This window comes from Astatotilapia calliptera, chromosome 2 (genome assembly GCF_964374335.1).
Source record: "Astatotilapia calliptera chromosome 2, fAstCal68.1, whole genome shotgun sequence".
Lineage (NCBI taxonomy): Eukaryota > Metazoa > Chordata > Actinopteri > Cichliformes > Cichlidae > Astatotilapia > Astatotilapia calliptera.
Window position 1 is genome coordinate 10,989,248 of NC_137423.1, and position 17,635 is coordinate 11,006,882.

Consider the following 17,635-nt stretch of genomic DNA (forward strand, 5'->3'; position numbering starts at 1 on the left):
TTCATAGAGTGAGACTTATTTTTCATCTGTCTGCGATAACTTACCAAAAAACAACCATCGTTCTTAAACTGGTAAAACCAGTGATCAGCATATAGACTGGTCGTGTAACGCGCTGTTACAGTGTCCCGTCTGCAGCCCTCTGGTGGGCCACAAAATCAATAAATTTAAAAGTTGTTTTTCATTTTCTAACTTGATTCTCTTTTGAGCCTGAAGTCATCTTATATGAAGCAGGTGTCAGAGGTAATGCTGTTGGTAGAAAATCAAACTTCATAAAGAAGGAGAAACTCCATCTTTGGTTTGTGTGATTATCAGAGTTTGGGTGGATCAATGGGAATCACAGAACAACCCGGATTTATTTTCTCACTAATAATGCTTCAAATCAAATCATTTGCTGTAATTTTTGACTATTCTGATTATAAATCGTTATTGTTCATTCAGTCAAATCTGAATTTTACAGACTTTAACCTTCACTCTTTTTATATTTTCCTTTCCACTGCCAAAATAAAAGTGCCTGGCAGGTAACAATGATTTCAAATATCTGTGAAACTTATTGATGCTCTCAAACCCTTGATCACCTGTTTATGTGCTAATCTTCCTGCAGGACCTTTTGTTTTTCTTTTGTTTTTTTTCCCGTCTGAGGTGAAACTGAAGCGATCAGCAGGTGGAAAATGATTCCAGTGTGAATCCTGAGCCTGATCCTTTTTTCAGTCGGGACAGGCTGCTTGTGATTGCCTGGTGGTTTATGGCAAGTGTTGAAAGTTTGTGTCAGGCGACCATCTCCTCTTCCTCGTAGGATGATTTTGCTGGCTCTGCTGCTTGTAGTGGCCGTGAAGATGCTGTTGTTTAGGCACGATGGCGTTGTTCACGGCGTTGTTGAAGCTGCCTCGCTAACAGACTGTAGACTGAACACTGTACCTGCGGGGGAGACTCTGCCTCTGTAACTCTGCTTTTTATTTTGTTCTGTGTTTGTACTAACGGTTGGCCCGGCCGCCGTCCCCACATCCACGCTGAGTGGACCTGCTGACAGGAAGCTCCAGCTTTCAATGGAAATACTGTGATAATGGAGCCTGCTCTGTGTTTATGTGTGTGCGGACACGTGGTCAACACTCGATTTGATTAATAAAAACATCAAATGGAAACAGAAGCAGAGGCAGCAGCGTGGTTATTTACTATTGTGCTTTTCTTCTTTTAGCTCATAAATAAACATGCCATCTCTAACAGTATTTTTATCTATTTGAAATTAACTTTTTCCCCTCAAATTAACTTTTCCCCCCACTTTTTTTCATGTAAACTTAGCCCCATTTTTTCTTATGAATCTAACATTTGTCTTCTCTTAAAGCAGCCAATCATAAAGTCAGTTTGTGTCAAACTGAGGCTGAACTGCAGGGCAGTCCTGGTATGAGATGAAGGATTATTATGAACCGTAAATCATGCAAAGCTACTCTTGAATAACGCTAATTCTCGTTTCCACGGCTGCGAGCTGGGGGATACCACTTCATGAAGCTGATAGAATCACATCATGTGCAAAAAAGCAGAGATTAGATCCTATGACCACTGAACCAGACACCCTCTACAAGTATACTTACCCCTGCGTGCCATTTCTCACGGGGGCTATATATCTATATTATTCTTTCTAATTTATAGTTTAATGTATTTTTGTATGTCCAACCTTGGTTTTTTCTATTTTTTGGTTTCTTTTTCTATGTTAATTTCTATGTAACTCTTGCATAGTATTAATTAATGTATTTATTTTTGTATTTTTCCTAATCTATGATTTATTAATTAATTAATTAATTTTTTTCTGAGGGGGGAGGCAGGAATACTGGCCCCAGTAGCGTCCTTCAGGGGCCGCTAATGACCCCAAATAATCTTTATTGTGGCGGTCAAACTGCTGATGAGTGTTTAACCTGCTGCCAGTAAAATTAGCTGCCAGTGGTTTTCATAATTAAAAAAAATTATATTCATGTTAAATTAATATTCAAAAAGTGAATTTATTTGAGTTTATTTGTTTTGGGTTTCTTTTTGTTTGTTTTTTTGTGGTACAATAACCCAATAACCCTCCCTTGAACAGATTTACCGATCGTACACTCTGTGCGCGTGTGTGTTTGTTATGTATTGTTCTACAGTCATTGATTTAAACACTCAGTCTCATCTTCTGATTGGCTGTTTCTACTGTCCGTCACCGGAAAAGGCGGGGACATTCCTGTAACGCAGATGAAGGAGGGGAAAAAGAGAAAGTTTTCAAGATGGCGGCGGTGTAACTTGTTCTTTGGAAAACAATAGAAGAGGCGCAGAGGGACTCTTATCCCACTGTTTCCCAGGAATTCGCTCCCAAACAGTTCATCTCGGACGTGGGCTCAGCCGAGGGAAAGATTATCCTTGGGTGTAACTCTGGGGAGATAGTTTTAAAGTATGATGGTTCATTTAAACGTTTCAGGCTAGCTATCTTGCTAGCTAGCCGAACCCCAAACAGCGTTAGTAGCTAGCGGCTAACGGCTAGCGGGAGGATCAGCTGTTCGGAGGACAGATGCTGGGACAGATGCTGTAGGAGAGCGGACAGCAGCACTCTCACAGTAAGTGACTTTAACTCTAACTGTGCTTCAGATGTCCTGAAAGTCTGGCAGTTTGTTTTCAAGCGCGTGAAGTTTTATTTCCATTAGCTGACAAGTTGTTAGCCAGCCAGCTAATCCCATGCTACCCGAGCTAACCTCCATCAGCCGAGGAGAATAAAGTTTGAGGGGCGTTGTGGAGCCGTTAGGAGGCTGTCGGGAGCGGAGCACCGCCGGTAACGGGCAGGTGGACGAGGAGACGGAGGCTAGCTCCAGACCAGGTTCTGCTTAACTCATTTTCTGGGGGTGGGGTGGGAGGATTTTAGGCTCCTACTTTGATTTAGAGTGGAGGAATGCGCTAGCCGAAGTTAGCCCAGCGGGAGTGAGTTTGAAGGCAGCAGCCTGTCTCTCAGACTGGGGTATAAATGATCAGGAGCAAAGGGCAGGGGCAGCTCGGGGAGTAAAGGGAGGACCAGATAGGCTCTAGCAGGACTCCGGTAGCTTTACACAGCTAATTAAACGAGCTGTTGTACAAAAGACCAGGTAGACGAGGAGGCTGGATGGTGCTGCCCCCAAAAACCTGACCTCTCCTCTCCGGCAGTGAGTGTGACTGAAGGCCGTTAGCAGCACAAAGGCCGCCTCCATGGAGCCAGCACCGGAGTCTTTGTAAAGAGTGAGGGGGGGTGTAGACGCCAGATTCAGCAATATATGGACGAAACCTGAGCCGGGAGTTTACTGCAAGGCTTTATTGATGATGGCGGATTTTGTTACACCGCGACGCAGCGAGGTGATGGAGCGGCTCCGCCGGAGGATCGAGCAGTTCCGGCAGCATCACAACAACTGCGAGGAGCGCTACTTGGCCGCGATGATGGAGCGGCAGGAGATGGACCGGCAACAGACCTACGCCCTGCACCAGCGCTGCCTGCAGTCCAAAGCCAAGCGGTCCAACAAGCACCGGCAGCACCAGCCCAGCGGCGATCAGGCCGGGCAGAGAGCGCCCGGAGGCGGAGGAGGAACCGGCGGGGAGCACGGGGAGAGCGGGGTGACGACGGGGGAGCAGAGCAGGAGCAGCACCCTGGTGAGTGAGCACACCCACAGGTTTCATAAAAATCAACATAAGCAGCTGGAGGGTCCAAACAAGAGACAACAGCACTGATACTGAAGAGTCTTTATTCATCCACCAGTGTCATTCCACACGTTTTTATAAGCATAGTTAGCCAGGGACTGCATCACTTCCTGACATGTTCATTAGATCCCTGCAAACATTATTTTAATTGGTGTTTAACACCAAAAACGCAGTTAAGTCCAACTCTTTTTAGTAAGATTTTTTTAAAAGAACTTGTTTCCAACATTTAATGAATGAATGATTCACTGTATTTTTTCTTTTAGAAACCTTGTTTTTTGTTACATCATGAAATCTGCCAATCAGCAGTACATAAAACAAGGACATTTATTGTGAAATGAAATAACTGGAAGAAGCCTACAGGTGTGAAACAAATTCTTTTGGGATAACAGCTGCTTCTTCATGATGGGCGGGTGTGGCTGAAAGACAGTATACCCAGCTGATCAGTTTATTGATTAAGGCGCTGAGAATGAGCCAGTGTTTCAAGCCTCACCCCCTCTGAAATCACTCACTAGGTGTAATACCCCAGTTAATCAGTTTGTTCTAATCACCGCCATTGATAAATTCCAAATCAATAACATGAGACCACGACAAAGCTGCTGATCAGTGAAGCCGCTTGCACTCGAGTGTTTGTGTGTGTGTTGTGGCGTTGCTGTGTGGTCATGTGACGTGTTTCCCCTAAGTTTGCCTGTGGTCGCTTTGACAAACTTCTCTGTTCAGTGCCTCTGAAAATCCAGGCACCTCTCAGCTCTGACCTTTGACCATTTGCATTTTCTGCAGTAATTTCGAGCTGAATTAAAAATGCCTGTGGATGATGGAATAAATTTGTTCTTCTGAAAGATTTTTGAAGGGTTTAGATCAGATGAGCTTCCTGAGAACAAACAGCAGTGTAGTTTTTGTTTTCCTGTCAGTCAGCCGTTTTCTGGTTAGATGAAATGAAGAGGAGGTTTTAGTCACTTAGAAGTTTCCTGCAGCTGATCGCTTACATGCAGGATCAATAAGGTGTGACGCTGCGGTAGAGGCTCGGGGTGTGTGTTCTCATATTTCGTCATACATTAATGTGAGGCGGCCCGAAAGCCCTGAGAGGTGACTCAGTGTGAGCAGAACCCCCCCCCCCCCCCCCAAACTGCTGACTCATCACAGAGGAAACTCCCGCTGTTAGGAAATGCCTCGCTCAGCAAAGGCTGGGAGGAGGCGGGGCTACAACTGGCTCCCCCTGATGTCACCGAGTGTGCGTGTAGAAGTTTTGAGTGAAACTGAGTGTTTTCACAACACATTGGCTGATAAGAGTCTGAGTCAGAGAGGAACTGATGTTTCAGTGTAATCGCATCCTCTGAGCGTTTTTCTGTCCGTCAGTTAACGAGCAGGAGCAGCACCTGAAAGTGTTCTGTGCTCGAAGCCTTTACTGTGGGTTCTGAGCATCGTATTCTAATTGGCTGTCACACAAACATTTAGTTGTCCTTCCCTCCTTCCTTCCTGTGTCATGTATGTGGTGTCAGAGAACATACAGTAATTGCATGTCATGTTGCTCTTTGTCATATTTAAACCAAACAATAAAACTGTGTTTATCACACAGTGATATCACCCATTTAAAAAAAGTAAATTTTTCACCACTCCTGATTTAAAAAAAAAAAAAAAAAAAAAAAAAAAAAAAAAATTGTCAAGCATTTTTTGCCCAAAAAAGCAATTCATCTGCAATAATAACAATAATAATAACAATAATGGTAATAATGATGATGATGGAGCAGAAGCTGTAGGGCTGTCACATCGTCAGTGATCTAAAAGTAGAAAGCGAGCTGTGGATGGTTTCACCTAGAGTATGTTGGCCAGCCTGATATCAGACGTCGGGCTGGTTCCTGAACAGCTGACTGTGGACAAACCAAACTCCAGTGAACCTGTTTAAAGTGGTTACTCTGTGAAGTCAGGATTTCTCCCCTTAAAACACTTGCAGGCCGACAGAAATGGGGCCCATAGTCCGGAATTTTGTGGCAAAGGCTGAGTCAAAAAATTCCAGGATGAATCACCCCGTAAATATTTGGAAACAGTCATTTTCTCTCAGAAAAAATGCACAGAGTGGCCATGACCGTCCCAAGAGTTTCAGCAGTGTCACTGTTAGTTACGAAGGTCAGAGGGTGGGACGTAGATTTGTGTTTAAAAGAAGCAGTTTGAGTCTGTGCCCAGGAGCACAATGATGACTTTGTTATTTGTAATGTCAGCATGTGTTGTTATATCACTCCGTTACCTGACAGTTGAGGCTGTCTCATTGAAAGGACTCTCGTTAGTCTCACTCCAGGTCTGTAACCATAGCAACATGGGTGGAGTGGGACCTGTATTTCAGGTTTTAAAGGCGTTCACATGGTCATCTTATTAGCATCAGAAACATAAAAACTTGTACACCTGCGGTACGACAGGTGCTTTGTTTGGTCAGCTGATCAGAGCAGAGTAACTGTAAATGAGGCAAAATGTGTCATTCAGAAGTTCAGGTATCAGTTTAGTAGATTTCAGTTTTGTTTTGTTTTACACTTTGATTGGTATGATGTCAGAGAGGGCATACGCTCTCACCCACCTGCCAAACGGAAGAAGTTTTCCCAAAGGGGGAGGGGCTAAAGCATCTTATTTTGGACTAATGAGCTTCACAGAGGCTCGTGTTAGACAAAGAAGGATTATTATGAACTGAGGGTCATGCAGAGTTACTCAGAAGAATCTAAGAATAAAAACCATTAACTGAAAATGGTTGCCTTTAAAAAAAAAAAAATGTTAAGCCTGTCTGACTCGGACACCAGTGAAGGCATCATGAGTTTTATAAACAGAGGGAGTGTGTGGGCGAACGTGACTAAAGGAAACTGAAACTTATCTGTGTTCAGATTCTGATGCACACACATGCCGCTAGGGCTGCTCGATTATGGCAAAAATGATAATCACGATTATTTTCACTGAAATTGAGATCACGATTATTTGACGATATTTATTTAACCCTTTAAGACCTACTATAGAACCAAGTCCACCAGAGCTTATATTATTTTTTTACATGCTGTAGTGCCATTTGTGGGAGCATTTCAAGTTGCTATACATCAATACAACTGTTATAGCCCATATTTTAATAATATGTATGCATTAAGTCCATAGTAATTACATAAATTGCAAAAAAGTGCAATAAACTACAAAAAAAATTGAAAATCGCTTTTGTTTTGTTTACATATATTTCTACTTGGAGAAATTTAAGAGGTTTATCCCTCAAAACTTTAAATACAATAAAGTTGCAAAAAATAGTTTCCCACCACAGGAAATTTATTTTGAGTGTCTTCATAGTTTTATTTTGGAGATACAGCAATTTTTATATACTGCAGGAAAAACAAAAAACAATCCTATGATGCAAATTTGCAAAGAAAACAGCATGTGCATCATTTCACTGTGGGAAGTGTTACGAACAGCTGATCGGATTGGCAAAGCGTGTTTCTGGAATATTATGTTTTTGTTCCTGCAAGCGCTTTTTATGCAATTTTTGCAAAGCTATATGTGGAACGAAACCGTGACCGAGGACAAGCTGATGGCATCAGATGTAAGTACAACTCCTCCGGTTTCATATGCAAAACAAATTATTGCGCTAGCTTACACGGTTCAGGTTCTACAGGGATTTAACAATAGTTACGCAAAACGGAGCGTGCTGCTCTGACCGGCTTTAAAGGGTTAACAATAACTTTAAAAAAATAATATAAAATAGTGTGCAACACCACTGAAGTTTTTTTTTTTTTTAACTCTCTTTTCAACCAACGGCAGTCACTCTCCAAATAACTTCTGCTTAGCTTTCCGAGCTTCCCTCGGGTCCTCTTAATCAGCGGTCTCCAACCTTTTTTGCGCCACGGACCGGTTTATGCCCGACAATATTTTCACGGACCGGCCTTTAAGGTGTCGCGGATAAATGAGGGAGGGGCTAATAATCGGCTCAGTCATTTTTAATGATCGTTGAAAGCCCAGATCGTAATCGTGATTAAAATTAGATTAATTGAGCAGCCCTACATGCCGCCACACACCTCAAATGCCATGACCAACCGAGAGTGTTGGCATGCCCACTAGGGCTGCCACAAACGATTGTTTTGATAGTCGACTAGTCACCGATTATTTTTGCGATTAGTTGACTAATCAGATCATGCATTCATTGGACGTAAAACGTACAGCTTATTGCACCAGCATGCATCTGCTCTTATATAACTATCATTAGCTTACAGCTTTAAGTGTTTAAGGTGCTAACTAAAAATAAAGACGTGATGATAGTTTCTTAAATTTTAATGAAATTTGCAGATTGTTTCGGTGGAGTTTAATAAACTCGTTGCTATCTAAAATATAACAGGACAACGGAGTATATTCTGGAGCATCTCACACTTCTGATAATCAGCTGTCTGCTTGACGTTTATTCAGCTGTGTAAAAACTATAACTTTAATCTCAGCCAAACCGATTTACTCAGGAACAAATAAAATACTAAAAAAATCCAAAAAATAACATTTGTAAGTTATCTAAGTGATTTGTATATGTTTAACCTGAGTAGCGAAAGGCGGCGGTGGGTTTGAAAACGATTTGCCGGGAGTCCGGTGTTCCCACCGGCTCTAGTGAGCCTTGCCCCCGGCTAGCTAACGAGCTAGTGGGTAACAGACGTCTTCGAAAACGTCGGAGCGCTTTTGAAAATATGTGGTGTCTTGATAAACTAAACAGATGTTTGAAGTTTACACAGATGCATTCTCGCCTGAAAATATGTTAAACATTTATTTTGTGACCCAGAAAGAATAAAAAGAGTAATATTAAAACTAACTAGCTGCCGCCATTGTTGGAAACTGAGCTGGGCTGCGCTATGAATTCTGGGACAGAGCTGCTTCTTTTTCTTCGGGGTTTAACAGCAGCTGGCATCCTTGTACATGCAGTGCTGCCATCTTCTGTTTCAATCCGTTATTACACTCATAAATCCTACTACTTATTCCTGCGTCTTTTGTGATCTTACAAAGCTTCAAACGACGCGTCGACAATTAAATCAGTCGTCGACGATTTTGATAGTCGACGTAATCGTGACTAGTCGACTAATCGTGGCAGCCCTAATGCCCACACAGGTGAACGTGAGGCCTTCAGACTGTTTTCAGAGCTTCCGGGAGAAGCGTCAGGGTCGCGGGAGGAGCTGAGGAGTCAGAGATAAGCTGCTCTGAATGTTTGGATGCTGCCACTTTGGCTTCACTCTGGCTAATCAGGAAATTCTCAGCATTTTTTGGCGAGGACGTGTTTTTGGGGGGGTTTTTTTTAAAAGGAAGGCCAAAGCTGCTCATCTGAAAGCAAAGGCTGGACCAGTGGGTGCAGAGCAGGCTAAACCCTGCCTCTTTTACATCTGTGAAGTTTTGATCCAGGACTTGTTGTAGGAAGAAAATCCCCTTTAAAAGCAGTGTGATCTTTTTTTCTTTTTTTTTTTTTAAATAAATCTGTTAGGGACGCTACTGTTGTTTGACTTTCCAGAGCAGGAGGCACTTTGGAGCTTGTGTCCACCTGCCTGCTTGTCATCACGGGTACCTCAGGTGTTCAGAGCGTTTGGCAATCGCGTAGTGTGAGGATCAGCTGACGTGCTGCGATCGGGCGAGTCGAGCTGCTGACAGAACGCAGCCGTCAGACCTGCCGACTGCCCTTTATATCCTTATGTAAGCCGGCCTGCCGGTGATTTTAGCAGCACCTGTCTCTCTGCTGCACACCCCCTGCAGCTCAGCTGCGCGTGTGCCTACTGATGGTGATGATACCAAAGTGAGAAAGAATTCAAATTACACAAAAAACAGAAGCAGTTGAACAGGGTATCAGTTTCTAATGCACCACAAAGTATCAATTTGACAATTGACAATTATTTATTTTATATCCTGTTTTTGTGCAACAAAGGTTTTGGTAACTTGGTCATTCCCAAATCACCCCTGCCCTCCTCTTTCAGCCTTGTGTTGGAATATTTTATTTAAAGCCTTTCGTTGATTTAGGTTTTATTTTCCCAAACAAAGTGGCACTTTTTTTTTTTTTTTTTTTTAAACTTGATTTGTCAGCCGGTTAGAATTCAGACCCTGTGTAACATGCTGGGTCTGGGTCAGATAAAATGTAGTAATGTATTTTTTACAGATATAAATAATCCTTGTTTTGTAAATTATGTGTTTGTTTGTTTTTTAAACTCAGAGGTTCACTTTGAGGTTTGAACCGTCTGGGGTTTTGCTTTGAGTAACTCTTGATGCTTCTTTTTGTCGTTCCAACTGCAGGAGACTCTAAAGAGGAAGCTGGAGAGCCTCAGTCCCCCTGACCTGCGAGGACAAGTCAACAGTTATGAAAGCTTCCCGTCGAGCCAGAAAGGCTGCCAGGACAACAGCGCTACCGCCGGTTCCCCGCTTGACTCCAAGCCAGATATCAGCAACTCTAACGGGCCCATGTGCGAGTCGGGAGACGGTGGCAGAGAGCCGGGTCCAGACTTCCATCCGAAAGAGATGAAGCAGGAGCCAGACGACATCCTCCCCATCATGCCACCCCCGGTTGGCAACAACAGCCTGTTCCCTGAACTGAACGAACAGGAGTGGACAGAGCTGATGGAGGAGCTGAACTTCCCTGTGGACTACGAAGACATCCAGGAGATCCTCAACGATGGCTTTGAGGACCGCAAAGACCCTCTGGAACTGGCAGCCACTCAGGTTGGTGGTGGTGCTGTCGGGGGAGGGGCAGGAGGGGGGGGACAGTCTTCCCAGGGTTTACTTCCTCCAGATTTGGTGAGCGTGAAGGCGGAGTTTTCCCCACCCTCTGCCGTCTTCGAGCAGGATTCTCGCACTGGCTCCCCCCAAGTCAGATCCACGCCTTCCGGGACTGCTCCTCCTCATCCCACTAGCTCCCCTGTCGCCTCCTCCTCTGCCTCTTCCCCAGCTCTTTCCACCTCCCAGCCTGCTCCTCCCAGGCAAATCCAGCCTCCACCCAACCACCTCCTCCCTCAGGGGCCCAAAGACTTGTCCCCTGCCCAGCAGCTCCAGGAACTGGCTGTCCGGCAGCAGAGAGTCCAGCACCTCCACAGACATATGCAGCAGCAGCAGCCAGGAGCCAAGTTCCCCACCCACCCCACCCACCCCTCTCCATGGTCCCAGATGCCCAATACCTCTCAAAGCTCACAAGCGAGTGCATTTGGTATGGACAAATCCACAAATAACTCCCTTTACTCACAGGATTTCAATCCCAATGCCCAGAAGCAGCTGGTGATATCCAGTCAGCCCAACAAGGCCTCTCCAAAGGCGGGTGCCAGCAGCTTCATGCCGGGCTCCGCCGGACACCCCAACATGCTGGGTCACCCGACTTCAGGGCCGCCTCTCAGCCACGCGCCGGCAGCAGGTGCTCAGGCCCCGGCCGTCATGCTGAACTACAACAACACCAAACCTCTGTCGCACTATGAGGCGGGGCCCGGACCACCGCGACCCACTAACCAGAACCAGAAGGTGGGCCTGCTTTCACTCATCCAGCAGCAGTGCCGCAAAGAGAAGCCCTACCGGCCTCATATGCCACACCCACAGGTGAGAAGCACCCACGAGACACAGCCATCACACGTGATCCGAACTTGATTTAGAGCCAACAGTGACAGAAAAACTTAAATCCCCCCCATATTCCTCATTGGAATGGGGGGGCGGTAAAATCGGGCAGCAGCCTTTTGTTCAGCTTGTTAGTGTTTGTTTGGGTCGAGCAGCTGGTTGCTAACCCTCCCATGGGAGCGGGGGGGGTGGACGGACAGAGGGAGGGAGGCCATGACAAAGCAGCCTTTCATACTTTATACCCCCACCCTCCCCCCCTCTGTCCTTGTCTGTGTATTTAAATTTAGCCGCTCCTGCCTGTACTTTTCCTCTCAGCAGACAGGACACACTGTTCCTGCGATGCTGTCTGTCTGCATTTTGTTCAAAGATGAACATTCCCAGCTAATTTCAATGATACGTCTTCCTGAATGGAATAACCTTTCCTGTAGCTCCCCCCTCAGGGTGCACCGTGCATTCTCAGCCATCATGAGCCTGTAGTTCCCTCCTCAGCCTCAAGGGGGCACTAGCAGGCCTTCAGGTAAATTCTGTGCAGTGAAAAATGAACAATTAGTAGTGTTGTCAAAAACTAAAATTACATTTATAGTTAGTGAGGATTTCAGAACCACTACCCTCTGATCATCACATTTGAAAGCTGTCCCACTTAATCTGTAAATGTTGTTTTAACCAAGATGAAGTTTATTTTAATTTATTTTGCTTTTATTTCATTCTTGAAAGTAAAATGTGCTGTTCAAGGACAGCTGGTCAGGAAAGAACATCATTTAAGACAAGTTCCATAATTTCAGATATAAAGATTGTTTTCAAGAGGACTTTAGGACACACCTAAATGATCCCAGCATAGAATCAGACGAATGAACACACAATATTAATCAACTGAAAAATATCCGTATAACTTCACCACTTTAAAGATCTGAAATCAGGAGCTTTACAAAGAAAAACAGTTGTCTGTTTTCATACAGACAAGACCGGTAAGTTTCTGAATGGAAGGATCACTCAACAAGTGGTTGAAGTTATTAAACGAGAACGCTGCAGCAGGTAACCTATGAGATGCTCTGGTTAAACTTTTTGCTCGACAGCAGCTCTGCGCTGGAGTCATGAAGAACTGCCTGACGCTGTTACCAAAGTCACATGAAGCTTTTTTAGAGCAGAGAAAAAAAAGTGTCGCTTCTTCTTCAGTAACAAAACACAAAACTTCATCTGCAGGATCAGAACGGCTACCCCGCTCCTCCACACGGCCCGGGGCCCACAAACGCCATGACGGCCAAGCCTGGAAACAACGCCATGCCGAGTAACCACGGTAACGCGTACATGACCAGTAAAGAGGCAGCAGCGAGGAAACAACAGCAACAACATCATCAGCAGCAGATCCTGGAGCAACAGAAACAGCAGCAGTACATTCAGAGGCAGCAGCAGATTTTAGCCGAACAGGTAAGACTCATCTGCAGGTGATTCCAACATTTCCAACCTGCTTGAACACTGAGAGGGTCAGTTTATTCCGTTATTGTCATTGCACTGCTCACCTTCAGTGGCCACGTGATAATGAGTTACACCTCGCATCTGTCCTAAATCTGAAGCCCACACAGTAACCCTCTCCATGTGTCTGTGTAGGAGAAGCAGCGGCAGCGACACCTGACCCGACCTCCTCCACAGTACCAGGACCAGTCGGGAACAACGGCCAGTCAGAACCCTTACCCACAGCAGCCGGCCAACCAGTTTACAGGTACGCCTACAGGAAGTGTTCACACAATGCATTTCTCAGGTCTCTCAGGCATGAATACCTCTGTGACAGAGCTGCAACTCTAAAAAACTGCCCACTGCTTCTTCACATGTGGAATGAGCTCATTACTGCCCCATGTGGTTGTTCAGGGAGAATACACAGAAGACAAAAAAGTGATTATTTTTTTGAAAGAAAAAGGTGGAAAAAGATGAAACGCTCCTGAGCAGGATCACAGCCTTTCCTGGGACTTTTTTTTTTATTACTTTGCTTTATTTATTTCATAATGAATGCTTTGTGATTCAGTTCAGAATCACAAAATCAAAGGCCACAAAATATAAGAAGAAGCAGACACCTTCCAATGCAGAATTATTAAGTACCAAAAAAGCACTTAAGTAATCATAACAGGAAGTAGGAGTTATTTGAATGTGTGTTCTGCATCTTTTTGGTATGGGATTGGTATGGGACTTTTTGGTTTGGTATCCTTCCTCATCCGCGGGAGGAAGGAGGATCAAAGTGCCGACACTTGGGTATAAGTTGTGCGTGTGCTTCGAAAGATCGGACCATGAAATGTTTTGAAAAGATGCTTTTTTTTTTTTCAAGAATAATTTCAAGGTTCAAAATGCAGAGTTGATCATTGACCAATGGGAAAATTCCAGTTAAAAAAACACAGAACAAACAAATTCGGCATCAAACATAAACCTTAACCAGTTAAAGACCGTAAGATTGCAGCTCGGGCGGCTGAAGCTTCCAATATGATAGAGTTTATGGAGACGCACAGCAGAGGTTCGTTCTGTTTTCCGGCCTTAGGATAAAGCCCGTTAAAAATGGTATGATCTGTTACTGCAGAAAGTCGTAGCACACAAAAGATTAAATATTAAAATGACATCTAAAACGTTCAGGGAGCCAACAGAGAAGCCAGAATCAGGACCTTGTAAAACCAGCAGAGTTTTTATCAAAGTTCAGGATTTCGTGACCGTCTGGTCTCCAAAGTGACGAGTTTCCTCATGGAAATAAAAACACAGCCTGCGTTCTTACAGGTTTCACCTTCATTCATATTTAACATGAGACCACAGATTTATGGTGAATATCTTTAAAATGTGTTTGTTCTAAAAGTTTCCGAGCGGCTGTGTTTTATACCTGGACAAGTGAAACCAGAGTGAGTTTGGTTTCTGTGGGTTCAGGCTGACTGTGTAAATGCCGCTCATTTGAATGGGAAATGAAAGTAGCTGAACAGATCAGCGGTTCAGCTCCAGCAGGGTTAGAGTTACGGGGACAAACAAAATCCTTTTTATGTTTTCTATTACGAGATCTCAGGGATTAAATGTGCGACTAAGGAGCTTCACTGGGGCGACGCACTTATGTGGCCCACTCTGAAAAAAGATTTTGACGCACGTTTTCCTGATTGTTGTTTTCTTCTGTTCTTCTGGTTTTGTTTAGCTTCCTCTCAGCCAATGGGCAGTGTCAGCTCCATGGGAGGCCCCGCCCCCGGGTCCCGTATGTTCCCTCAGAACCAGGGCATGATGAGCATGAACATGGGTCAGGGTGGTGGTCCAGCAGGTGGCGTAGCCCCGCCCCCGACAGTGAGTCAGGCTGACATTAGTCAGGGGGGTGGAGCCGGCGTGGACGTCCTCTACAACACCATGAGCATGCACCCCAACCACCTGGCCCAGCAAACCAGTCTGCAGCGCCAGACGTCTCTGAACACCACCATGAGCGCTCCGTACGGGCACAACCTCCTGCCTCAGCAGCAGCACCTGAAGACGCCGCCCAATGCAGCTATGTTGAAGCAGCCTCATGTGGCCGGAGCTGCCCGTCTCCCAGCCTCCATGCAGGGCAACATGGGGGGCGGCAACATGGGGGGCGGCATGCCGGGCGGTCAGAGCACCGCCTGGCAGCAGCAGCTCGTCAACCAGCCGCCTTCCAGTAATGCAGGCCTGTCCTTCAGCGGCCCCCCCAATGCCTTCCACATGCCGCCGCAGCAGCAGCCTTGCATTCCCAAGATGCCATCCGGCTCCACCCCCTTTGGCGGAAACCCAGGTGGACGTCCGATGGGTGGTCTGAATCCCGGACAACAAATGATGCAGACAAACATGGCAGCGGCCCAGCAGAGGGCACTGCCCAACCCCCAAAGACAGGGCCAGCCAATGACCAATCAGCAGCAGGGCCCCCAGAACCAGGCCGTACTCCCCAACCTGGCAGCGTTTGGACAGCCGCAAGGCAACGGTCGCCAGGGACTACAGTGTAACCAAGGATACCAGGTGAGCCAAACAGTGAGTCAGCAGCAGCATCAGGTGTCATTCGGATACAACGTGGCGTCGGGGAGTTTCCCCGCGGAGAGCGACCTGGTGGACTCGCTGCTGAAAGGACAGAACACGCAGGAGTGGATGGCCGACCTGGACGAACTGCTCGCCAACCACCACTAGTCTCACGCACGCACGCACACACACGAAGCCTGCAGAGTGAGCCGCCGACCACTTCCTGCTGCCACCACGTGTTGGCGTTAGTCGCAGAAGGCTGGCGACCGCGTCACGTTCTCACGCTGTCAGAGAGAAGCCTGTCAGCACCGCACACACACAGACTGGCCGTTGAATCATTGCAGCACGATGAAGAAACACAGTGTTCAGAGCTCCTGTAAGCGGCCACATTCCTGCTCGGAGGCTCTGCAATTCAGCTGAGTCAGCTGATCCGTGCAGCTGAGCTCCTCCGGGGTTTCCCACAGATCAGACTGAATTCACGGGTGGGAACACCACACTTTCTTCATTAGATCAATAAATATTTAAATAATAGAGTAAGAAAACCAGCTGCCTTTCCAGGAAGTTCCTCATCCCACTGTTCGGACTGCAGCTGGCTGTCCTCTTGCTCTGAAGCCGCGGTGACCTCGCTAAACCTGCTTCAGGTTCAAGGTGGAATGACCTCCCAGCTCACCGCAGCTTCAGAACATCTGCCCACATCAGCGGTGATCCGCAGGCATCCATATGAGATGAGGTGATGGAGTCTCTGGAAAGCAGCTGAGCGAGTCTGTGGGAAACACGACAGGAACGGCTGGGGCAGTGACTGACCTTTCAAAATAAGAGTGATGGGATAGTCCACTATGAAACTGATCGTATTGTCGTTTTGAGTGAAAATTGTCGTTTAACATCTCCACGCGGTCCTCGAAGGCTCCGTTCAGATAAGCAGATTAACGAAGCGCTCGGTGTGTAAAAACACTCCTGGTAGAAAAGTCCTCAAAAAAAACATTTAAAAAAAATTACTGTTGCAGTCCTGACATGAGCTTCCATTCTGGACTTGGATGCACTATACAAATAAAACCAGTTTTAAAATGCAGATTGGGTTTTTTATGGAGTAAAAAAAAAAAAGTGGACTTTTATATGAATATTAAGAATTGGTTCTAAAACGATTGCCACCTTCTTTTAAGCTGCTGTTGTCCCTGCAGGATGGCACTAATCAGCTTTTGTCCTCAAACTTTCTAAATTTATGGAATGAAATGAGCACACAGCAGGCGTGTTTGGGCCTAATCTGGGCTAACTTTGGCACAACAGAGACAGATGCTGATTTTCAGAGTCAGGTGTGGGCCAAACATTGGCTGCTGTGTGGTGTTCGACCTTTTATTGCACATTTGGAGGACATTACGTGATAAACATCAGAGCATATCTGCTAATGAACGGGACAAGAACTAACTGGCGCTTCGAGAGCAGCCAGACGAGATTCAGGTCAAAGCCTGAAAAACCCACCACCTGATACTGGATCAGCTGTCTTTAAAGGAAATGAAATCAGAGCGTTGAAGCTCGGTTTAATTTTTCCCCGTATAAAGACTGTAAGTGTTTGTGATCCTTTGCCTGAAGGTTTCCTGATTGTTGTGAAGTAGCCTGAACTGATTAAACTGGTTTCTGAGACTTTCTGTTCTCTTCCACCAGGAGTGTAAATCTAAACATCTGCACACGAGTCAACGGTAAACACAAACAAACTGTGTGCACGCACAAAAACAGCAGTAAGATTACTACTGAACCTGCAGTCCCTGCCTTCGACCGCCACGTTAGCATTAAGTCACATTAAAGGACCATCCCTCTGTTTTTTTGTTTGGTTTTTTTTTGGGGGGGGGGGGGTTCAGCTGGTTGTCTGTTTTGTTTTTTTATTTTTAGGACTGAATCAACATGTGTTTGTTTCTGGTTTTACAGCTTGAGCCGGGTGATTTTCATACTGTAGGGAAATTATTTTCTCCATAAACATTTAAATAACTTAACAATAGCGCATTCTTTGTTTAGGTAAATGAGATGCTGGTATATCGAGCCTTTTTTCCCCCTATGAAATGTCATGTTTTAAATTTGAGGCCAGCTGGTTGTTGGAGGCTCACAGATATTCCAGCAGATTTCATAAATCGAGGGGAAAAAAACAGAGAAATGGTCCTTTAAAAACATAACAAGCCGCCGGGAAATGAGCAGCAGGAATCGGAAAGTTTCTGTCGCGGAGTCCAGTACTTGAACCTCCAGGTGAATACGCAGAGTCCAAACAAACAGGCGCACTGAACCGCGATGCCTTTAAGTCACTCATAATGTTATTCTGTGATTCAGCCTGGTGAGAACCTGCAGAGAAATCATCCATCACCTCCTCTAAAGCTGCGTTTCTGAGCGGAAAAACATGGAAAACACAGGAAACTTGTGCCCTTTAATGAGGACATTTTGCCCTGTGTGT

General features: G+C 45.5%; 1 protein-coding gene across 2 annotated transcripts; it reads left to right on the plus strand.

The window, feature by feature from the left end:
- Positions 1–2,233: 2,233 nt before the first annotated feature.
- Positions 2,234–17,209, plus strand: maml1 (mastermind-like transcriptional coactivator 1). Of its 2 annotated transcripts, none has more exons than XM_026184603.2 (6): positions 2,234–2,573; positions 3,333–3,627; positions 9,934–11,217; positions 12,433–12,657; positions 12,838–12,949; positions 14,384–17,209. In XM_026184603.2, exons 2-6 carry the CDS (start codon positions 3,340–3,342, stop codon positions 15,367–15,369), a joined length of 2,895 nt encoding a protein of 964 aa, XP_026040388.1. In that variant the 5' UTR covers positions 2,234–2,573; positions 3,333–3,339; the 3' UTR covers positions 15,370–17,209. The 2 variants fall into 2 exon arrangements, with proteins under 2 accessions (XP_026040388.1, XP_026040381.1); XM_026184596.2 differs by having other exon boundaries at positions 2,240–2,573; positions 3,151–3,627.
- The last annotated feature ends 426 nt before the right edge of the window (positions 17,210–17,635 follow it).

Coding starts and splice junctions, on each gene's coding strand:
- maml1 (XM_026184596.2), top strand. CDS start 3,301: ATGATGGCGGATTTTGTTACACCGCGACGCAGCGAGGTGATGGAGCGG. Junction 3,628..9,933: donor AGAGCAGGAGCAGCACCCTG/GTGAGTGAGCAC, acceptor TTCCAACTGCAG/GAGACTCTAAAGAGGAAGCT. Junction 12,658..12,837: donor AGCAGATTTTAGCCGAACAG/GTAAGACTCATC, acceptor GTGTCTGTGTAG/GAGAAGCAGCGGCAGCGACA.